At 49.3% G+C, this 20,641-nt stretch overlaps 1 protein-coding gene across 3 annotated transcripts in view; it reads right to left on the reverse strand.

Moving 5' to 3' along the window:
* BCL2 (BCL2 apoptosis regulator) overlaps window positions 1-20,641 on the reverse strand; it is a 198,425-nt gene that overhangs the window by 119,323 nt on the left and 58,461 nt on the right. The window contains exon 2 of one of the 3 annotated variants that reach the window (XM_060405321.1): window positions 13,576-13,756. The exons of the other annotated variants lie outside the window; for them this stretch is intronic. Within the exon in view, the coding sequence (XP_060261304.1) occupies window positions 13,730-13,756 (27 nt within the window). The 3' untranslated portion in view covers window positions 13,576-13,729. Of the gene's footprint in view, window positions 1-13,575; window positions 13,757-20,641 lie in introns of those variants that run through there. 3 annotated transcript variants of the gene reach the window in all.

The following is a 20,641-nucleotide window of genomic DNA, read 5'->3' on the forward strand; positions in this document are numbered from 1 at the left end:
CCAGGGTTAGATTCTTAAGAGCTGTGTTTGTAGATGCGGTGAAAGGTTTTATTATAAATAAGTGAGAAAACTTACATGCATCTGCTTTAGTGAAAAAAAAAAATTCCCCAAAAGACCCCTTAAAATCATGGGAATAAGTAGGCCACTGACCCCTTGGCTTGAAAAGTCTCCTTGAAGCCAAGAGCCTGAAGTCTGTCTTTCGATACCAAAGCCAGCCTGTGCCGACTCCCCTTCATTTCACGCTTCTCTTAAAAGAAAACAGGCTGGACTGTTTCAGTAAATAACAAAAGGTCAAGAGAAATGCTACTCACAACATGAGCAAAATAACGGCGCAACCTGCCAAGATGTTTCCTAAGGCCCGACCGGCAGAACAGTCAGTGGTGAAACAGTCCCCAGATCTACTGTGAGAGCAGAGATTCGTCCAAGTAAAACCTGCCACGAGGCCCCAGTTCACATTTCATCCATAAGGAAAAACAAAAACAAAACCACAGAGGTGATCCCATCAGGCTCGGGCAGCTTCGCCGACCGCGTCTCGTGTGACGGAGCCGGCTGGCCGTGTGCACGTCTCTCCTCTGCTTAGACGGTGCTTTGACACGAGAGCCGGTGTCAGTGTGGTGGTGAAGACACCCAGCACCAGTGGCCTCTGTGTCCATGAGGTGCATGTTCGTGATTCCACCGACTGCAGATGGCAAATAGTCAGAAAAAAACATTCTAGAAAGTTCCAAAAAACAATACATGAACGTGCCGCAGGCTGGCAACTATTCACACAGCATTTACATTGTATTTACAACTGTTTACACAGCAACACACCGCGCTAGGCAATGTAAGTGATTCAGAGGGAGTTTAAGTATTCCAGAGTCCAGGCTTGGGCTCAGTCGTGACTTTTTGCGACCCTGTGGACTGTAGCCTGCCAGGCTCCCCTGTCCATGGGATTCTCCAGGGAAGAATATTGCAGTGGGTTGTCCTTTCCTCTTCTAAGGGATCTTCCCGGCCCAGAGACAGAACTCACATCTCCTGTATCTCCTGTGTCTCCCGCACTGCAGGCGGTTTCTTTACCTGCTGAGCCAGTCAGGAAGATGGCGTAGGTTATATACAAATACTGGGCCATTTTATGCAAGGGACTTGGGCGTCCTCAGAGCTGGGTTCCGGAGCGAGGCGGGGGTCATCTCAGAACTGAGCTGAGAAAACGGTGTAGGTTATATACAAATACTGGGCCATTTTATGCAAGGTACTTGGGCGTCCTCAGAGCTGGGTTCCGGAGCGAGGCGGGGGTCATCTCAGAACTGAGCTGAGAGCTAAAGCTCAGGATTGCAAAATCTCCTGAATGAAACTTCCAACTGGACTGACTCCATTTACGATGGGCACTGAATGCTCATTCTGTCCGTGGAATCTCACTAATATGAAGAGAATTTTAAAATACCCATGATAAGAACTTTGGAGAGGGAGAAATAAACACAAGGCATAAACCAGGACTGTTCCCCCTCAAGACATGACCTCTCTGACTCCGCTTCGGTAACCTTCCGGGACCCTGTCTGCCAGCCCATTCCTGCCCCGAGCCTGGTCACCAACCTCACACCTGGAGTCTGCTCACCAGGCTCGTTGCAGTGACTGGATCTTACACGTGTCTAGCCTCTGCAGGGTCTTGCGAGGGGTCAACGCTTGGTGTATTCACGGGCTGAATCGATGGCACCCCTGTTCTACCACATTCCTGATTTAAAACCATACAGCAGTGTTTTGCAAAATACGTCCCATGAGACACTAGCCTGGCAAGATGTTACCTGAGCGCAAAATCACTCTGATTCCATGATGAAATACGTTTTGGAAAAGCTTCAGACAATGAGTCCACTCCCTCATGTTGCAATCAGAAAGCATTTGAGGATCTGAAAGACGCTGAGAAGTCCCACAGGAAAGAAGGGCTTCCCAGGTAACGTTAGTGGTAAAGAACCCACCAGCCAACGCAGGAGGCATAGGAGGTACAGGAGATGTGGGTTCAATCGCCGAGTCGGGAAGATCCCCTGGAGGAGGAAATGGCAACCCACTCCAGTGTTCTTGCCAGAGGAGCCGGGAGGGCTGCAGTCCACAGGGTCGCAAAGAGTCAGACATGACTGAAGTGACCTACCGACCTGCACAGGAAAGAAACCTGCTTAAGTCAGAATCGCCCATGCGATTTTCAGAAAGCTTTTTTCAACTCATACCCGTCCCCATCTCGAGGAACTAAGCATTCTCTGGAGGACAGACTGAGGAACTTGACTTTAGAGCAGTTTCCTTTTCTTTTCTTTTTAGAGCAATTTCTGATTCACGTCTCATCGCATCCAGTCTGTCCTTAGTCCTCCAAGGTACATCGTCGCGTTCGAGCCTGCCCATGTAGCACAGTCTGTGCGTTTCCTCTTCTTTAACCTATTGCTTTGTAACATACTCAACTCACAGAAGGTCGGACCCGGAAGTGCTCTTGGAAAGAGATACAAAGTAAAGGTCAAGCCCTGAATTTAACAGGGTTGTTAACCAAGGACCCCGTGGTGAAGAGACGGGCCTAGGATTCTTGTTCAGTCGCTCAGTCGTGTCCGACTCTTTGTGGCCCTGTGGACTGCAGCACGCCAGGCCTCCCTGTCCATCACCAACTCCCGGAGCTTGCTCAAACTCATGCCCATTGAGTCGGTGATGCCATCCAACCATCTCAGTCTCTGTCATCCCCTTCTCCCGACTTTAACCTTTCCCAGCATCAGGGTTTTTCCCAATGAGTCAGTTCTTTGTATCAGGTGGCCAAAGTATTGGAGTTTCAACTTCAGCATCAGTCCTTCCAATGAATAGTCATTGACTGATTTCCTTCAGGATGGACTGGTTTGAGCTCTTTGAGTTGGCTCTTTGAATCAGGCGGCCAAAATATTGGATGACAGGATACAACACAGTTTGGCTCCCTAAAGGGAAGGGTGGTTTCAGGCACCTCTGCTCTGCTGCCCAGGTATAATGAAGGCAGGGCTTACGCAGGGGAGGGCCCTCCTGGAAGAGAGAAGATGAGGGAAGCTGGGAAATCCCAGAGAACCCCCCTAACAGCAGGCACGTGCACCCCCACTCTCCCACCTGACTCCAACATCTCCCATCTCGGAGTTTCCTCCACTCCTGGGTCAGGCAACTGAAAAGACACGGCAGCTCAGGGCCACACAGTGAGCAAGAAACTATGTCCGGGTCGGAGCCAAGAACAGTCTGATTTCAAAACACACCCTCCTGCTAGTGCATCACACTCCCTCCACAAAGAGGCCCTCAAGGAAGCATGTGGAGCTGCATACGAACCCAGGGATTTGCATATCTGAATCCAGGGGCAGAGCCCACGGCCAGCGTGCAAGGGAGGAAGAACAGAGAGAGCCTTTGTTCCATCAAAATACTCTCTCCTCGTGAACATGAAGGAGAGAGTGGGCCTCTGAATTCCCTGTTAATGAAATGAAATTTGTTTTAATTAATCAAAATGGAACCATGTGAATCAAATGTAGTGCCTGCGTGTTCAGTTACGTCCGACTCTTTGTGACCTTATGGACTGCAGCCCGCCAGGCTCCTCTGTCCATGGGATTCTCCAGGCAAGAATACTGGAGAGGGTTGCCATGCCCTCCTCCAGGGGATCTACCTGACCCAGGGATCAAACTGGCATCTCTTGGGTTTCCTGCACTGGCAGATGGAATCGTTACCACTATGTCACCTTGGAAGCCAAGTGAGTCAAGCAATGAGAACTCAGTTCTGCTGTCACTGAATATCACACGTATCTGCAAAGCTTTGCATGCCCATCAGCGTGAGGTGTTTCTGGCTTCTCTCGCTACATGCTGACCACTTCGGTCATGAAATCAGTGAGGGGCACAAGCGCAGCGCCATGACGACGGTGGTGGCAGCATATTTCCATTTTTTATCAAAGACCTGCGCTTTTCAAAACTCCTGCGGTCCTACTGGAGGAAGAGCTATTTCAGACGCAAACAACTGATACATTATGAGCTTACTTTTTCACATTCATCTCTCAGTAATCTAAATTTAAAAATTCAAAAGCTCCTTTATTTGCATTTTTGAGTTATTTTGAACACAAAGTAATTTTTCCATTTACTAGTGGAAGTACTGTCTTTAGGAGAGTTTCTGAAGCAACATGTGGTCCAAGTATTAACACTGACAACAACAAGCCAACAACAATTAATAATGGTCACGAGTCTATGAATAATCAGATTAAACAAAATGCTGGCCTGGGAGGATTTACAGTGCTCTTTATAATAATTACTGTGCAACTCGGCTTATGTATAACATGGAGTTTCAATATTGGTAGAAGGGGAAATTTTAAATTTTAGCACATAAAAGTCAACCATGACTGTGTAATATTAAGAAAAAGAATGACTAGAGAGGGTGTTCTGTGCTTGAATGTCGAGATGAGGTTTTTAGTCAGTGTCAAACAGTGCTCTCATTAAGTTTGCCATTTGGAAATTTTTAAAAAAGACAAAAATGAGTTGCAAGGGTAAATTTATACCTCTACTAATATTTTATCCTTCAAATATAAAAAATGCCAATTTTTCTTAGAGCTCAAAAAAGTTATCCATGAGCCCTTCATTCACTAGATTATTATTAGATCATTAGTATTGTTGTTATTCTGCGCTAAATCATGTCTGACTCTTTGTGACCCCATGGACTACAGCACGCCAGGCTTCCCTGTCCTTCACTGTCTCCTGGAGTTTGCTCTAAATCATGTCCATCGAGCCGGTGATGCCATCCAACCATTTCATCCTCTGTCGTCCCCTTCTCCTCCTGACTTCAATCTTTCCCAGCGTCAGAGTCTTTTCTAATGAGGTGGCTCTTTGTATCAGGTGGCCAAAGTATTGGAGTTTCAGCTTCAGCATCAGTCCTTTCAATGAATATTCAGGATTGATTTCCTTTAGGATGGACTGGTTGGATCTCCTTGAAGTCCAAGGGACTCTCAAGAGTCTTCTCCAACACCACCCTTCAAAAGCATCAATTCTTTGGCGCTCAGCTTTCTTTACAGTCCAACTCACATCCATACATGACCACTGGAAAAACCACAGCCTTGACTATATGGACATTTGTTGGCAAAGTAATGTCTCTACTTTTTAACATGCTGTCTAGGTTGGTCATAACTTTTCTTCCAAGGAGCAAGCGTCTTTTAATTTCATGGCTGCAGTCACCATCTGCAGTGATTCTGGAGCCCAAGAAAATAAAATCTGTCAATGTTTGCACTTTTCCCCCTTCTATTTGTCGTGAAGTGTTGGGACCGGATGCCATGACTTTAGTTTTTCTGATGTTGAGTCTTAAGCCAGTTTTTTCACTCTCCTCTTTCACCTTCATCCGGAGGCTCTTTAGTTCCTCTTTGCTTTCTGCCATAAGGGTGGTATCATCTGCATATCTGAGGTTATTGATATTCCTCCCTGAAATCTTGACTCCAACCTGGGATTCATCCAGCCCATCATTTTGAATTATCTACTCTGAATATAAGTTAAATAAGCAGGGTGACAACATAAAGCCTTGATGAACTCCTTTCTCAATTTTGAATCAGTCCATTGTTCCATGTCTGGTTCTAACTGCTGCTTCTTGACCAGCACACAGGTTTCTCAGGAGACAAGTAAGGTGGTCTGGTATTCCCATCTCTTTAACAATTTTCCACAGTTTGTTGTGATCCACACAAAGGCTTTAGTGTAGTCAGTGAAGCTGGAGTAGATGATTTTCTGGAATTCTCTTGCTTTCTCTATGAGCCAGTGGATGTTGGCAATTTGATCTCTGGTTCATCTGCCTTTTCTAAACCCAGCTTGTATTAATACATCTGGAAGTTCTCAGTTCAGGTACTGCTGAAGCCTAGCTTGAAGGATTTTGACCATTACCTCGCTAGCATGTGAGATGAGTGCAGTTGTGCAATAGTTGGAGCATTCTTTGGCACTGCCCTTCTTTGGGATTGGAATGAAAACTGACCTTTTCCAGTCCTGTGGCCACTGCTGAGTTTTCCAGATTTGCTGGCATGTTGAGTGCAGCACTTTAACAGCATCATCTTTCAGGAGTTGAAACAGCTCAGCTGGAATTCTATCACCTCCACTAGCTTTGTTCATAGTAATGCTTCCTAAGGCCACTTGACATCACCCTCCAGGATGTCTGGCTCTAGGTGAGTGACCACACCCCCGTGGCCACTGTGTAGGTCTGGCATGGAGAAGGTATGCCTAAGAGACCTACTAGGTCTAGAAGAAAAGAGATATAGAAGGCAGGAATTACGCATCAAGCAGGGCCTTCCCTGGCGGTGTAGCAGATTAAGGCTCTGCACTCCCAACGCAAGGGGCCCAGGTTTGATCCTCGTTCAGGGAACCAGGTCCCATGTGCTTACAACTGAGACCCAGTATTGCCAAATAAGAAAACTTTTTTCAAAAAAAATTTAAAAATTTTTTCCTCCTTAAAAAATGAAGGAAGCAGAATAGGCAAAATAAATAGCTTCCTAGCAACTGCCATTTCAGATCTGTCTTCTTTATGTGACTGCACAGACAAGTCTGCTGTGTCCGACTCTGCGACGCCACGGACTGTAGCCCGCCAGGCTCCTCCATCCACGGGATTCTCCAGGCAAGAACACTGGAGTGAGTTGCCATTCCCTTCTCCAGGGATCTTCCCAACCCAGGGATGGAATCTGCGTCTCCTGTATGGCAGGTGGGTTCTTTACCACTGAGCCACCAGGGAAGCCCCAATTCTATAAACAAAAATGTATTTTAATGGCAAATAGAATCATCCCTGAGAGGAACACAGTTCCTTGTCCACCTCATCGTGACAGTAACAATAGCCACCAATGACAGTGTTAGGGCAGGCCAGGCAACGGTCTAAGCTCTTGACTCCTATTAACTCTCAACACGTAACGAGCAAGGTGTTATTATTGTAATTGGCGCTTCTCAGATGAGGAAAAGGAAATGTCCAGAACTGGGTGGAGAAGGGCAGAGCTGAGGCCTAAATCCAGGCAGGCTGTCTCGGGTCCACGCTGCCAAGTCCTGACACCAACTGTGGAGCTCAAGCTGGGTTTCCTATTCTGACCCGCCTGCTGGAGAAGTACATTCAGAGCAGCTAACATCACTCCCCCTACACAAGTATAGGCACAGGAGAGGGTTAAAGCATGCTGTGATCCTAACGCCACATCGCGGAACTGGGTCAGCCTAATCGCTGGCGAGATGGAGGTTTCTAAGTGCCATTTCCAAACATCAGTGACCGGGGCAAACACGTCCCTAAGAACACCAGCCGTTTACAGTAGAAATCTGGGGTGGAAATGATTTGAGGTGCATATCAGAGACGTCTTTGATTATAACAAGTTGATGATTTCTTAGACATCCTAGATGTGAAGAATTAAAGAATTTAATTGCCAGAGTTAAAGACTTGTCTATTTTTTTAGGAAAATGAGATTTTTATCTGGGATTCCCCAGTATATTAGAAAGATGATTCTTAGTATAATTGTGGGCAAGAAGGAAATAATATACATATTTGTGGCTATGAGTAGCTAACCAGAAAAAAAAAAAAAAGAAACTGTCTGGACTTGCACAGTTCCAAAAACTACTGAATGGTTTTTTTTTTCCCCTACCCTATGAGGCATTTCTTTCTTTTCAAGGAGGATTCATTTCCCACCTGTGTCTTTTACATTTTTGAAATACATATAAAGTTAATGTTTATCTTCCACCCATTGAAAGCTTATCTAAGTTATTCTGACTTTGGGCTTTTACTTTCAGGAGTCACAATCTGTTTGGCCAGCTTCTGTGTGAGAGAAAGCTTCCTTTTATGTGCAGCAAACTCTCTACTATTTAGAATGTTTGCTTGGAGATAAAGTGATACTTGGTGGTTTTTCTACTTTATCATGATTCCCATGTGCAACACAACTGGACAGAAACTAATGTCCCTGCGTTGAACTCCATCCTCCTGGATGAGCACATCTCATAACTGGGGCAGGGCCACCAATGCAAGGATTTCTAAAAATAGTCCAATATTATGTAAAATGTCTCAATGTCTGTATTGTAAGTTAACACATACATTCCAAATATGGGTTCCAGAAAAGATGCAATATGAGGCGGTTCAATACTTTGGCCACCAGATGCGAAGAGCTGACTCACTGGGAACACCTTGATGCTGGGAAAGATTGAAGGCAGGAGGAGAAGGGGACGACAGAGGATGAGATGGTTGGATGGCATCACCGACTCGATGGTCGTGAGTCTGAGCAAGCTCCGGGAGACAGTGAAGGGCAGGGAGGCCTGGCGTGCTGCGGTCCACGGGTCACAGAGTCGGGTGGGACTGAGCGGCTGAACAACCACAAGCTTTGAAACGCACTTTCTTCCTCCTTCACACGAAAGATCTGACCTCACCTCCAGGGTAGATCCTATCTTTAGGCAGATCACCACAAGGCATCATCCTGACAGCCCACCTGAAACTTACTCCCTGGATTTCACTGAAAACCGTGGGATGGGAGCAAAAGAACGACAGCAGGGGTGAGGCCTTCTGAGGCTCCTCGTGGAACTCAAGCAGAGACGAGACACAGGGGCAGACCGTGGCGCGGCCAGGCGCGGCCTGCTGGAGCGGGGCCGGACTCGGGGGGAGGCCCGCTGCTGGGCGGGACGCCTCTCGGGGAGCGTTTGGAGTGATCAGAGCACACGGCCGGAAGGGCCCGTCGCAGCCTCTACCTTCATTTCTCATCATTCACGTCAGTTTCCCGTTTGACTGAGCGCACAGCCAAGGTCTTAAAGGGCCAAGTGCCACAGGGCTAGAGAAGGGCAAGCCCAGCCCCATCACCTTCTTCAGTTCAAAAAATCACAGCCAGAACTTTCCTGTAGGGGCCGGTACTGGTCGGCAATGAAATGGGGTGGTGAAGAGGCCTGCTCAACCCAGAGCATCACTCCTGATAAACAGATTTAAGCATGCCGTGGGCTTAGAGCTCCTCCCTTGATGGGGACTGGGTGCCCTCAGGAGCACGGAAGCTGTCTCTTCCTCCATTTCTCCAAGGGAAACGTCCAGGGACACAACTCTGTGCTTCCAACTGGAAATACCATGCTCGGTTCATTTACTCAACTGTCTGTTCTTCAGAAACCAAACTGGTCTAGTGAGAATCCTGCAAGTCAAGAGTATGGACTCCGAGAAATGCCACTTGCTAGCCGAGAGAGGTGACGCAGTTTCAAGAGACTGAGTGACTTCCTTTACCCTGCCCCAGGATTGCTGAGTAAACTTGGGCTACGCATGCCTTAACCTTGGCCTACCTTGGATTTCCCCTGTGTGAAAAACGTGGGAAGATGCTGTCTAACTGCTTCTCGGGAAGATGTGAAGATCACCTATTCAGTGCTCCAGACAGCACGGTCCCAGGGCAGTACAGCGTGCATTCACTTGTGACTGTCGCGGTTGGTCACACACGCACACATACACACACCATTTATTACAAAAAAGAAACAACTCACAGCAAGGAATTAATTCCAACCTTCTTTGGGGAGACTTCACACAGTGTCATATTTAAAACATGAACATTCTAGAAACTAAATTCAATTGCACATGGCAAAGGGACATACTAAAAGCTCGAAATGATGATATCCCCATACATAACTGCTTCCCTCATAGCTCAGTTGGTGAAGAAACCGCCTGCGATGCAGGAGACCCCAGTTTGATTCCTGGGTCATGAAGATCCCCTGGAGAAGGGATAGGCTACCCACTCCAGTATTCTTGGGCTTCCCTTGTGGCTCAGCTGGTAAAGAATCCGCCTGCAATGAGGGAGCCCTGGGTTTGACCCCTGGGTTGGGAAGATCCCCTGGAGAAGGGAAAGGCTACCCACTGCAGTATTCTGGCCTGGAGAATTCCATGGACTGTATAGTCCATGGGGTCGAAAAGAGTCAGACACGACTGAGCGACTTTCACTCACTCTGCCATACACAAATGCTTCAAGGAGAGAAAGAACTCAAACAGATGGTTAATTAATCAAATTTATTTATTGGGATAAACAGTCAATAATCTCATTCTGTTTAGATTGTGTTTAAAAACTCTATCAAAATGCTGTCATTGGCTAACCATCAAGTACTCAAGTTTGCCAGTTCTAGAACCTGAAGTCCAAAATGACCCTGGGAGAACACAGATGGGCAGACACTGTCTCATGACCGCTTAATGGAAAAAGAAGTTAAGACAGAGTTAGAGGGTGACTCACTCCAGGGCCAGAGACAAGGGCTGGATTTGCACGTGTGGACTTAAACCCCTTCACCTGTTTGCTCACATGCTCAACACTTACAGGCTGCTCAGGGGGCCTGGACTAGCGGACACAGTCAGGGATTAGAGGGTCTATTTCTAGATGGGGTCACAGAACAGGGAGCCAACCTGCTCACCCCACACGGAGCCTGTCCCCAGTCTTGAGTGTCTTTCATGGCAGGTGCTAAGGAATCAACCTAACCAGCCAGGAGTAAGTGGAGATAGTAACAGTCACGTTCAGACATCCATTAAAGCCAAACACAGGTCCGGGAAACAAGGCTGACCCAGGACACCCTCCGTCCAGGCCAGGTTCGCCAGTCCACACACAACGGGGAAGATAGGGAAAGGGGTGATTTCTGAAGTCAGATCCATTTCACCTAAAACTGTGCCATTTAGGGCCCCCCTGGTGGCCCAGGGGCTGAGACTCCATTCCTCCCAGGGCACGGGGCCCACCCAGGCTCGACTCCTCGTCACGGAACTAGAGTTCACGTGCTGCTACCGAGGCCCAGCACAGCCACATGACTATTAGAAAGCAGAACAGTGCAATTTACCCTAAGATTATGTCCTTCCTAGTTTTGGTGTCAAACAGATTTTATCACTGAGAATAAATAGTAGCTGATTTTTTAATATCCCAACTTGGCAAAATAAGAAGTCAGAAGCTCTATATTGGTCCTTAAATAAAAAAGGTAAAATAAAAAGACTTTTGAAATCCACAAGTTTGGCTGGCTCTGCCTGACGATGAGTTACCTGCTATTAGAAACTCCTAAAGAGTAGAGACCCATAAAGAGTGGGTATTATTTTATGTGATCAAATGTTTCCTAATAAGACACAAAGCTTCATTTCAACCTGTAATGCAAAAGAATCTTAAGCTGTACTAATTAATGGAGTTTACAACTAAGCTGGAAAAGTATGCTGCCGTCTAAAATCAAATGAAATACAAATTCTAAAAAATCATAAACTTCCTCTTATATTCCCATTCTTCCAAAAGTAGAAAGCATTTTAATTATTGCTTTCTGATGCTAACTGCTTTTCTGGTTAGGTTGGTGCTAATGAACCAACCTAATCAGCCAAGAGTAAGTGGAGAAATCAACAGTTATGCTCAAACGTCCATTGAAATCAAACATGTCCATGAAACATATGAGACAGCATGTGAAGAGAGCACGAAGGCAGTCCCCTCCAGCAGACATGCACACGGTAACAGAGAACGAACCCTTCTTTACTGGTTTCCACTTGCAGATCCACTGTATAGAAGCTTTAGAGAGCCATCAATTCTGCATCTGTGGACAGGTAGCAAAGGATTTAACCATTCAGCCAGCCCCAGAGAACCCAGGAGCCACCAGTCTTGGCACTAGCTGACAGAGGCTGGGAGGTGGGAGGGAGAAGGGGAGTCAGCAGGGATAATGCTCCCACTTTTTAATGGATCTCTACGATTAGTGGAATAAGAAATGAAGTTTCAAGAATGCGTTTGAAATGTAAGCAACACCCTTGGGGGTGAGAGGCTGGGAAGGGTGACACCACCATGGAGGGGAGAAACTCGGGGGAGAAATGGGGCTGAGTAAGGCATGAGGCCAACAAAAGCAAGTGCTCACAAACCGAGAGCTTGCGTTAGGGGCTGAATCATGCCCCCTTTTCTTCATTAAAAAAAAACCTTTTATTTTGTATTGGTGTATAACTGATTAACAATGTGATGACAGTTTCAGGTGGACAGCAAAAGGTCTCAGTCATACATAAACATGTATCCCTTCTCCCCCAAACTCCCCTCCCATCCAGGCTGCCACGTGCCATCGAACAGAGTTCCCGAGCTCTGCGGTGGGTCCTTCTTGGTTATCCATTTTAAATAGAGCAGTGTGTACATGCCCACCCTAAACTCCTTACCCATCCCTCCCCCCGTCCCCCTCCTTGCCTCCCGGCGGCCGTAAGCTCGCAGTGTGTACATGCCCACCCTAAACTCCTTACCCATCCCTTCCCCCGACCTCCCCCCGGCAACCATAAGCTCGCAGTGTGTACATGCCCATCCTAAACTCCTTACCCATCCCTCCCCCCGTCCCCCTCCTTGCCTCCTGGCAACCAAAGCTCGTACACCCTAAACTCCTTACCCATCCCCCTGTCTCCTGCCTCTGGCAACCATAAGCTCATGATGTGTACATGCCCACCCTAAACTCCTTACCCATGCCTCCCCCCGTCCCCCTCCTTGCCCCCCGGCGGCCGTAAGCTCATCCTGGAGGTCTGCGAGTCTCTTCTGTTCCGTAAACAAGTTCACTTACATCATGCCTTTTTAGATTCTGCACACAAGGGACGTCATCCAATATTTCCCCTTCTCTGTCTGACTTAGAGCCTCAAATAGTGTCTGTTTTTGATACATTCCGGTCCTAACTCTGGTGCCTGCCAGTGTGACCTGTTTTGGAAACGGGGCCTTTGCAGATGTAAGACCGTCCTCTGACCCAATGACTGGTGTCCACACAAAAAGCGGGAAACACCACGGGGCACAGACTCAGGGGTCTCAGGGCACAGACTCAGGGAGGGTCTCGGGGCCGCAGAGGCGACTGGAGGAGACACAGCGCCAACGGGGGCTGAGGACGGCCCCCCAGCCGAGGGGGCCTTTGGGGGAGCACCGCTCTGCGGCACCTCAACTCTGGGTTTCCAGTCTCCACAACCGTGGCAGGATAACCTCCTGCTGCTTGAAGCCACCTTCTCTGCGGTGCTTTGCTCTGGCAGCCCTGTGACCTTAGTCCAAACAGTAAACGTACAGGGCGAGTTCACGCCAATGTATGGCACAGCCCACTACAATACTGTAAAGTGACTATCCTCCAATTAAAATATATGAGTTAAAAAAACAGAAGAGCTTTCTAAATAATATTAATAAAGTTTATATAAATAGTAAGTTAACATATATTTAGATCAAGAACTCTGTTGAGTATACTAATATTAATATGTCTATCTATTATAGACAGATAATATATATCTGTATAATATAGACAGATAATATCTATATGTAATAGATAGATAATATATAACAATAAACATTTAAAGATAAGAACACTTTAAATAACATCAACATTTATATATTATAGATAATATATAACAGTAAACATTATTTAAAGATATGAAGAACTCTTTAATAACATCAACATTTATATAATACATATAGTATATAATATATAATACAATATAGTTTAATAGACTTACATATTATAATTATAACATACTTATATATTATTACATATGACAAATATATTTATATATTATTTGTATTAATTATATTGTATATAATATATATATGTTATAGATAACATACAACAATAAACATTAAAGAGATGAACTCTTTAAACAATATAATATATACCATATTACATATAATGTATATAATATATACTAATATAATGATAATAAACATATTTTATTTAAATCACCAAAAGAACTTTTAAAAAGTGTGGGAGGGTTAAAAGATGTTGCCTCTGGGGAGCAAGCCTAAGGGAGGAGCGGTGCAGTGCGGGCCGTTCTTTTGTATTAAATGCCTTCTTTGCTCTTTGACTTTTTAGCCACTCGGGAGGGTTGCTCCGACCTACGAAAAGCATGAATGAAAAGCCCTGAGGGCATCACCAGGAACCTGGTCAGCCCTCCGGCGGTCGAGGCTGAGGCCTGAGCACTGAGGACCCCCGCGTGCACCGCCCCGTTCGCCTCCACCCTGCAGCAGACCCCCTGGACACTGCCCTCTCTGTCCTCAGGGACACACGGCGGCTGAGTGTGCAAGTGCGCGCTCACACGCCTGCTGGCCCCGTCTCAAGTATTTTTGAACTTTCTGTGGGTTTGTCTCACCAATGACAGTCATTTTCCCTATTGACTTGGATGATTAAGAATCGACTCCAATGAAAACAGAGGGCTTCAGAGAGCCTGTCACCGGCTTCCTTCCCGAACAACGCCCGACCAAGATTTCCGTGACTCCGCTACACAGCATCAGAAAACCTCACAACAGGGCTTACTCACAATCATTCGCTCATCGACTTTTATTTAACCCACACAAAGAAATGCCGAGTGCTCCCTGGTGGCCTGGATCAAGTCCCTTGGATCCGTGACGCGAGCGGTGACTTTCTCGGATGGACAGATGGACAGAAGAGGTCCCATGCGCTCCGCTCGCTCTAAGAAGAATGGTTACACTGAGCCCAGCAGCCAGTGGTGCTGTGGCAAAGCGTGCGGTCACCTCCCGCGTGAAGAGGCCTATTGATGACCGTGGGCCGCGGTGCAAGGGCCCCGGCTCCCGGCCGGAGGCGCGGGACAGCGGGCAGCGTTCCCAGCGCGCCCGGCCGGGAGCCGCAGAGGACACACGCGCGCGTGCGCACGCTCCGCTCACGCCCAAGGACACACACGCGCGTGCGCACACTCCGCTCACGCCCAAGGACACACGGCGCGTGCGCACACTCCGCTCACGCCCAAGGACACACACGGCGCGTGCGCACACTCCGCTCACGCCCAAGGACACACACGGCGCGTGCGCACACTCCGCTCACGCCCAAGGACACACGCGCGCGTGCGCACACTCCGCTCACGCCCAAGGACACACGCGCGCGTGCGCACACTCCGCTCACGCCCAAGGACACACACGCGCGTGCGCACACTCCGCTCACGCCCAAGGACACACGCGCGCGTGCGCACACTCCGCTCACGCCCACGTGCGAGCGGTTCCCGAGGCAGGGGGGTACCTCGCCAGGCGCTGGCGCTGAAGCTGTGCCAGGTGGATGAACACGGAATGAAACACGGAACGGCCATCACATGGGATGATGCGCCGGACCGGAACAAAGGGGCGCGGTTTCATCAGGACGAGGATCCGACTGCAGTCAACGCCCTACCCCCCGGGGCACCCGCCTGCTTGTATTCGCATCTCAGCACCCGGTTTCCGGGCAACCCCTCCCAGCCTTCCAGGGCCTCACCTGCCCTGCCCGCCAGGCTCTAGACGTCCAGACCCAGCAAGGGCTGTCCCTTCCCTGAGTGGACTTCCCAAGGCAGGTGTGAACTGGGCCCACGAGAAATCAAGTCACGACTGGCAAAGCTACCGGATGTGTGAATCCCAAGGAGCAGGACGGCTGACTTTTACTAAGCGGCCTCTCGGGGACCTCCCCCTGCAGCCCCCCAGAGACAGAAGTGAGTGGCTCCACGTCGATGGGGCTCCAGTCAGAGGCACACATCTGCTTTCTCACTGCCTCAGCCGCCCTTCTCCACAGCTGGCCTTTCCCCCTTCTTGCTTTTAAACCACCACCTCTCAACGCACCATAATGAAGACCAAACCTCGAGACCCAGGTGTTCCCGAAACCGGAGATACTGGATGTGCTTTGATCACGTCTGGCTCCTCCTCACTGTCTTTGTTCTCGATCACATCAGTACTACCATAGAGAAACGCTGTCTTTTAGTTATGATGCAAGCCTGACAAGTCTTTCCCTAAACACCTAACGATCGACTATCACTTTTTTCTCAGTCCTCACATACACACGCATACGCACACACAGGCTTGGGCACACAGCAACGAGGGCACGGCGGAGTTCCCTCGCAGCATAACTGAAAATACGCCAACACCCTGGAGATCTCGCGTTCTGGATTTATTAGGCACACTGTTTGCGAGGCCCATGATGGAGGGCTTCACAAGCTCATTTTACAAAAAGAGATTTTAGAAGCTACCGGTCTGTAGAATAGGCCTCCCTGATGGCTCAGCAGTGAAGAATCTGCCTGCCAGTGTAGGAGACGCCTGAGACGTGAGTTCAGTCCCTGGGTTGGGAAAATCCCTTGGAGGAGAAAATGGTAACCCGCTGCAGTATTCTTGTTGGGAAAATTTCATGGACAGAGGAGCCTGGCAGGTTACAGTCCAGGGGTCACAAAGAGTCATGCCTGAGTAACTAAACACACACACACATTCCATAGAACTTTCTCACGCTACAGGGTACCTCCATAAGGAGCTGTCCCATTCAAGAGCCAGGCTCACCTTGGTCCGCTGAGACAGGATGGCACAGGCCCCGAAGGGGCAAACAGACCCCGATGGCTCCTTAATCCCGAGGAAGTAACATAAGCCAGTTTCTTAGGGGTCAGACTTATACTAAGGAGGCTCCACATTATGTAACAAACTCACTGGGGGAAAGGTGACTATTTCTTAAAGAGTTCCAGCCAACTGACTTAAAAAAAAAGGACCAAGTGCGTCCTCTCTCTCCCCATCCCCCTGGCAGACGATGCAGATTGATGAAGTGGGGGCCACGAGAGGAACAATAATTCTATAAGCAAGAGGAGATAAAACGAAAAGGAAAAATAAACACGAGCTGGATCGGGGGCAAAGAAAAAGGCAAAACAAGCAGAAATGATCTGATAAAAACGGTATTACATAATCCAGCGCCTATAACATGGAAAGCCACTTTGCACTGCAAACCACTTTTCCACCAAGAATTAAAAGGCAGAACAAACACAAAAATCAATTAAGGTCCAAAGAAGGGCTCCATTGCCCCTCGAGGGGCTTGTTCTTATCCAAACACTAATGCAGGTACTGCCAGCCTGCCTCCTGAAGGGTATTTTTTATTATCCCGAGCTGGTCTGTCCGGGGAGTGATTTTCCCATTTGAGTTTGCAAGGGAAGGTTAAATAGGAGGAGTAGAATGTTCTTTCCCTTATAAAATGATACAATCGATTCCAGTGCTTCAGACTCAGGAGGCCTCTGAGGGTGTCTCAGCTTCCCAGGAGACCCCTCGCTGTATCAAGGACCGGCTGCTGGGATGTGGGGGAGACCAAGCACCGCCCCTTCCTCCAGGGCGAAGAGCATCACTGCTCCAACCACCCCCAACAGGAACCAGGCAGCCGGGGGAGAGCACCAGTGCAGCGCTGGGCCCCGGGGAGGCACGAGAACACCATTCAGAGAAGCAATGAGAGCGGGACGGATACCTCTGACCCAAAGAGAGAAAACACGAGAGCCAATGAGCTCCCTGGACGAGCCGCAGAGCAGCCATCCTGCCTCATGCAGGATAACTCAACATATACTTGTCAAAGCAGTAAGAAAAGGGGATGGTCCTGAAACGTTCACATAAATGCAGACATTCTTGGGGAGTGGATCATATTCTTATTATTCCATCTATGCTGCTTGGAATGCGGTGAAAAATTTTCTAAGAAACAAAGTGTCCTCCTTTGTCTCACAAAACTGAATTTCTATAACCTGCTGCTGCTGCTAAGTCGCTTCAGTTGTGTCTGAGTCTGTGCAACCCCATAGACGGCAGCCCACAGGCCCCACCATCCCTGGGATTATCCAGGCAAGAACACTGGAGTGGGTTGCCATTTCCTTCTCCAATGCATGAAAGTGAAAAGTGAAAGTGAAGTCGCTCAGTCATGTCCGACTCAGCGACCCCATGGACTGCAGCCTCCCAGGCTCCTCCGTCCATGGGATTTTCCAGGCGAGAGCACTGGAGTGGGGTGCCATCGCCTTCTCCATCCTATAAACCTAGATTTGCCTAAAGAAGGGAGTGCGTACAGTTCTTTTTCCCCCCTTTGGCCGTGCCAGGTAGCATGTGAGATCTTCGTCCCCGACCCGGAGCTGAACCTGTACCCACTGCGTCGGAAGCATGGAGTTTTAACCACTGGACCGCCAGGGGTGCACTTCCTTTCCTTTGGAGTAAAAGGACAAGCACTCTACCCAAGTACAAAATAAAGGGAGATGATGGGCCGTGCTTTCTCGTTGAGGGCGTTCAGCAATCCCTCGTGCTGACCTGGCCCACGGAGCTGAGGAGGTGAGCAGAGCCGGGACTGCAGAACCGCGGAGGGCGCGAGCTCACGCCCGGGCGGCCACTGAGCGCGTTTCCCGACCGGATCAGGCCTCCGCGGGCCTGCGGGGTAGCTCCTCTGCCTTTCGGGAAGGAGGCGGACGAGCGGCTACTCTGGTCTGCCTGCCCACCTGGCCCCGCTGTATCTGGCGGCGCAGCCTCCCGGCTCCCAGTGGAGAGCCTCGGCTCTGAGCAGCCGGCTGTCCCAGCACGGCCCGGCCGCTCACGGGACACAGAAGAGGCCCCGCAGGAGGCACCGCTCGCCCCCACGACGCAAGTGCCTCCCTGCCACTCGAGACGGGAAAAGACATCAGAACTTGACAGGGACGAGCACAGAGCTGTTGTCCCCAAATAAAGAACTCACATCAGCAGGGAATGTGAAAATGTTATTTAGAACTTCTGTTCTCAGATGTTTAACACAAAGGAGGGATTGTTGTGCCAGGGAACAAAGTGATCCAGTATTCACAAAGCAGGGATTCTCTCACTGCACATTCTGTTTCCAAAACACTCAGGACCACAGCAAGTTTTCCAGTTGGGGCAAAGACGCTACTTCTGGAAGCGGGAGAGGAGATAACAGAAATCTTTCACAGAGGAGCTGAAAGCCTTCCAAGGAAAAGCAAAGCAAATGTCGGGCCTGAGGGGCGGCCAGTGTGGATGGTGAGCTGACCTGTCCCCCTAGGATGTGGGGGCACGTGAGGGCTGAGCGTCTTAAGGCTGCAGAACATGCTAGCAACATAGCATGGGAATTCAGGAACCTCAAGCGTTTCTTAAATTTAACTCCTTGAGCCTGGGTTCCAGAAGGTGCCGATGTAACTGTACTTCCCCTGGGACTGCAGCCAGGAGGGAACAGGCCGTGCTTCTTTCTTACACGTTTTTAAAACCTGTTTTGTTACCTGCAGGGAGGCAGCTGGTGAGGGCCTTTATCGAGCTGGGGGCTGGGGAGCAGGGCGGTGGAAGAGTGGCCTTTCTCTTTGGCACTATCACCATCCGAGCTGCAGGGTGGAATTCCAGCCCAGAGTGACCAACCAGAAGGAGGGCGCAGGGCGTCCATCCCTTTCTCTTCTTCTCGTGGCATTGTTTTTCCTTTTCACTGAAAACAGTCGCATCCTTCTTTATTTCTCTGCTCCCTTTACCAGATCCTATGTTCCTGGAAGGAAACGCAATACACGGGCAAAGACCCTGGAAACCTGGGGAACCAGCTCACCATCTTAATACACAGGCAAAGACCCTGGAAACCTGGGGAACCAGCTCACCATCTTAATACACGGGCAAAGACCCTGGAAACCTGGGGAACCAGCTCACCATCTTAATACACGGGCAAAGACCCTGGAAACCTGGGGAACCAGCTCACATCTTAATACACGGGCAAAGACCCTGGAAACCTGGGGAACCAGCTCACATCTTAATACACGGGCAAAGACCCTGGAAACCTGGGGAACCAGCTCACCATCTTAATCCTGCCTCTCCGACCACGATGAGGTCAATGTCAGCTTCTCTTCAACTCAACTTCCAAACAATCAGAATGAAGGTGCCCACCTTTTAGGGTAGGCAAATCTCAGATGTAAGATTCTAACGGAAGTGCCTACACACAGTAGGCCTTTGAGCTCAGGGGCCGTGACTCACTCACCATGGTAATCTACCCCCCACAAATAGAGGGTTCTATTTGCCCTTGAACCATCTCTCTGGCAACGCACTAGCATGTTTCCTATGAGTCATGATTAAAATTTGGTACAGCCCACCGTAACACTCGACACTTGTGCTCCAAGCAGTATTTTGTTAACGACAAGGATAGTGGCAAAATCAGATATGAGATGATCTTACTGCTTTGCCGCACCTCCTACCACTGGAATATCAAGGGGACGATGTTAAAACTAAGTCCACAAAGGAAATGCCACGAGAGGCAAAGGAGGAGCCTAAGAGAGCAACAGAGACGCAAGTCAGGAGCTTAAGCCCTAGCTCTCAGTGCCTCTGAACAGCTTTCACAACCTCGTCTTTTTTTTTTTTTTTCCGAAGAGTTAGCATCTATGACAATTAAGTAAAATTTTAGTAAATATAGTTGACATGATGGAAATTTTAAGGATGGTCATCCACTAAAGCCTTTACTACTTGGGACTCTCCTTTCTTCATGGTCCATGGGAAAGGACACCAACCCAGGCAAGCGCTTACGCCTCTTACAGTTAAAGCCTCCACTCTGCCAAGCCGCTCGGTCACAGCCGTTTCTGGGCACGGAGCGCGAGCAGTGCCCTGTGTGGGGGCCTCTCCGCCTGTGAACGAGAACAGGACGGGCGCCAGCAGTCCGCAGAGGCAAAAGGCAGAGGGGCGCTGCCCACACGACCCGGGACACTGTCCACGGGGCGGGGGAGGGGGCAGAGAGGCGAGGGCCTGCAGGGCGAGGCCGCGGGGCGCTTCCGAGGAAGAACGCGGACCCTCGCGGGGGCCCACGGACAGGAGCGCGGCTGCAGGGCTGGCGGGGCGCCGGGCCGAGAGCACGGCCGCGGAGAGGCCCCGACCCGCGCCAGGCGGCCCAGCCAGAACCCCAGGCCTCGCCGCTCAGTCAAGGCAAACAGCGAAGCACTCGGAACGGACACTCGGAACGGACACCCTCGCGCTTCGGCAGGGCCCCGGCTCGGGCTGGGCGCGGCGCTGGCAAAGGGAGGGAGCTGCTGTCCC

Source organism: Ovis aries, chromosome 23, assembly GCF_016772045.2.
Source record: "Ovis aries strain OAR_USU_Benz2616 breed Rambouillet chromosome 23, ARS-UI_Ramb_v3.0, whole genome shotgun sequence".
In the NCBI taxonomy this organism is placed as follows: domain Eukaryota; kingdom Metazoa; phylum Chordata; class Mammalia; order Artiodactyla; family Bovidae; genus Ovis; species Ovis aries.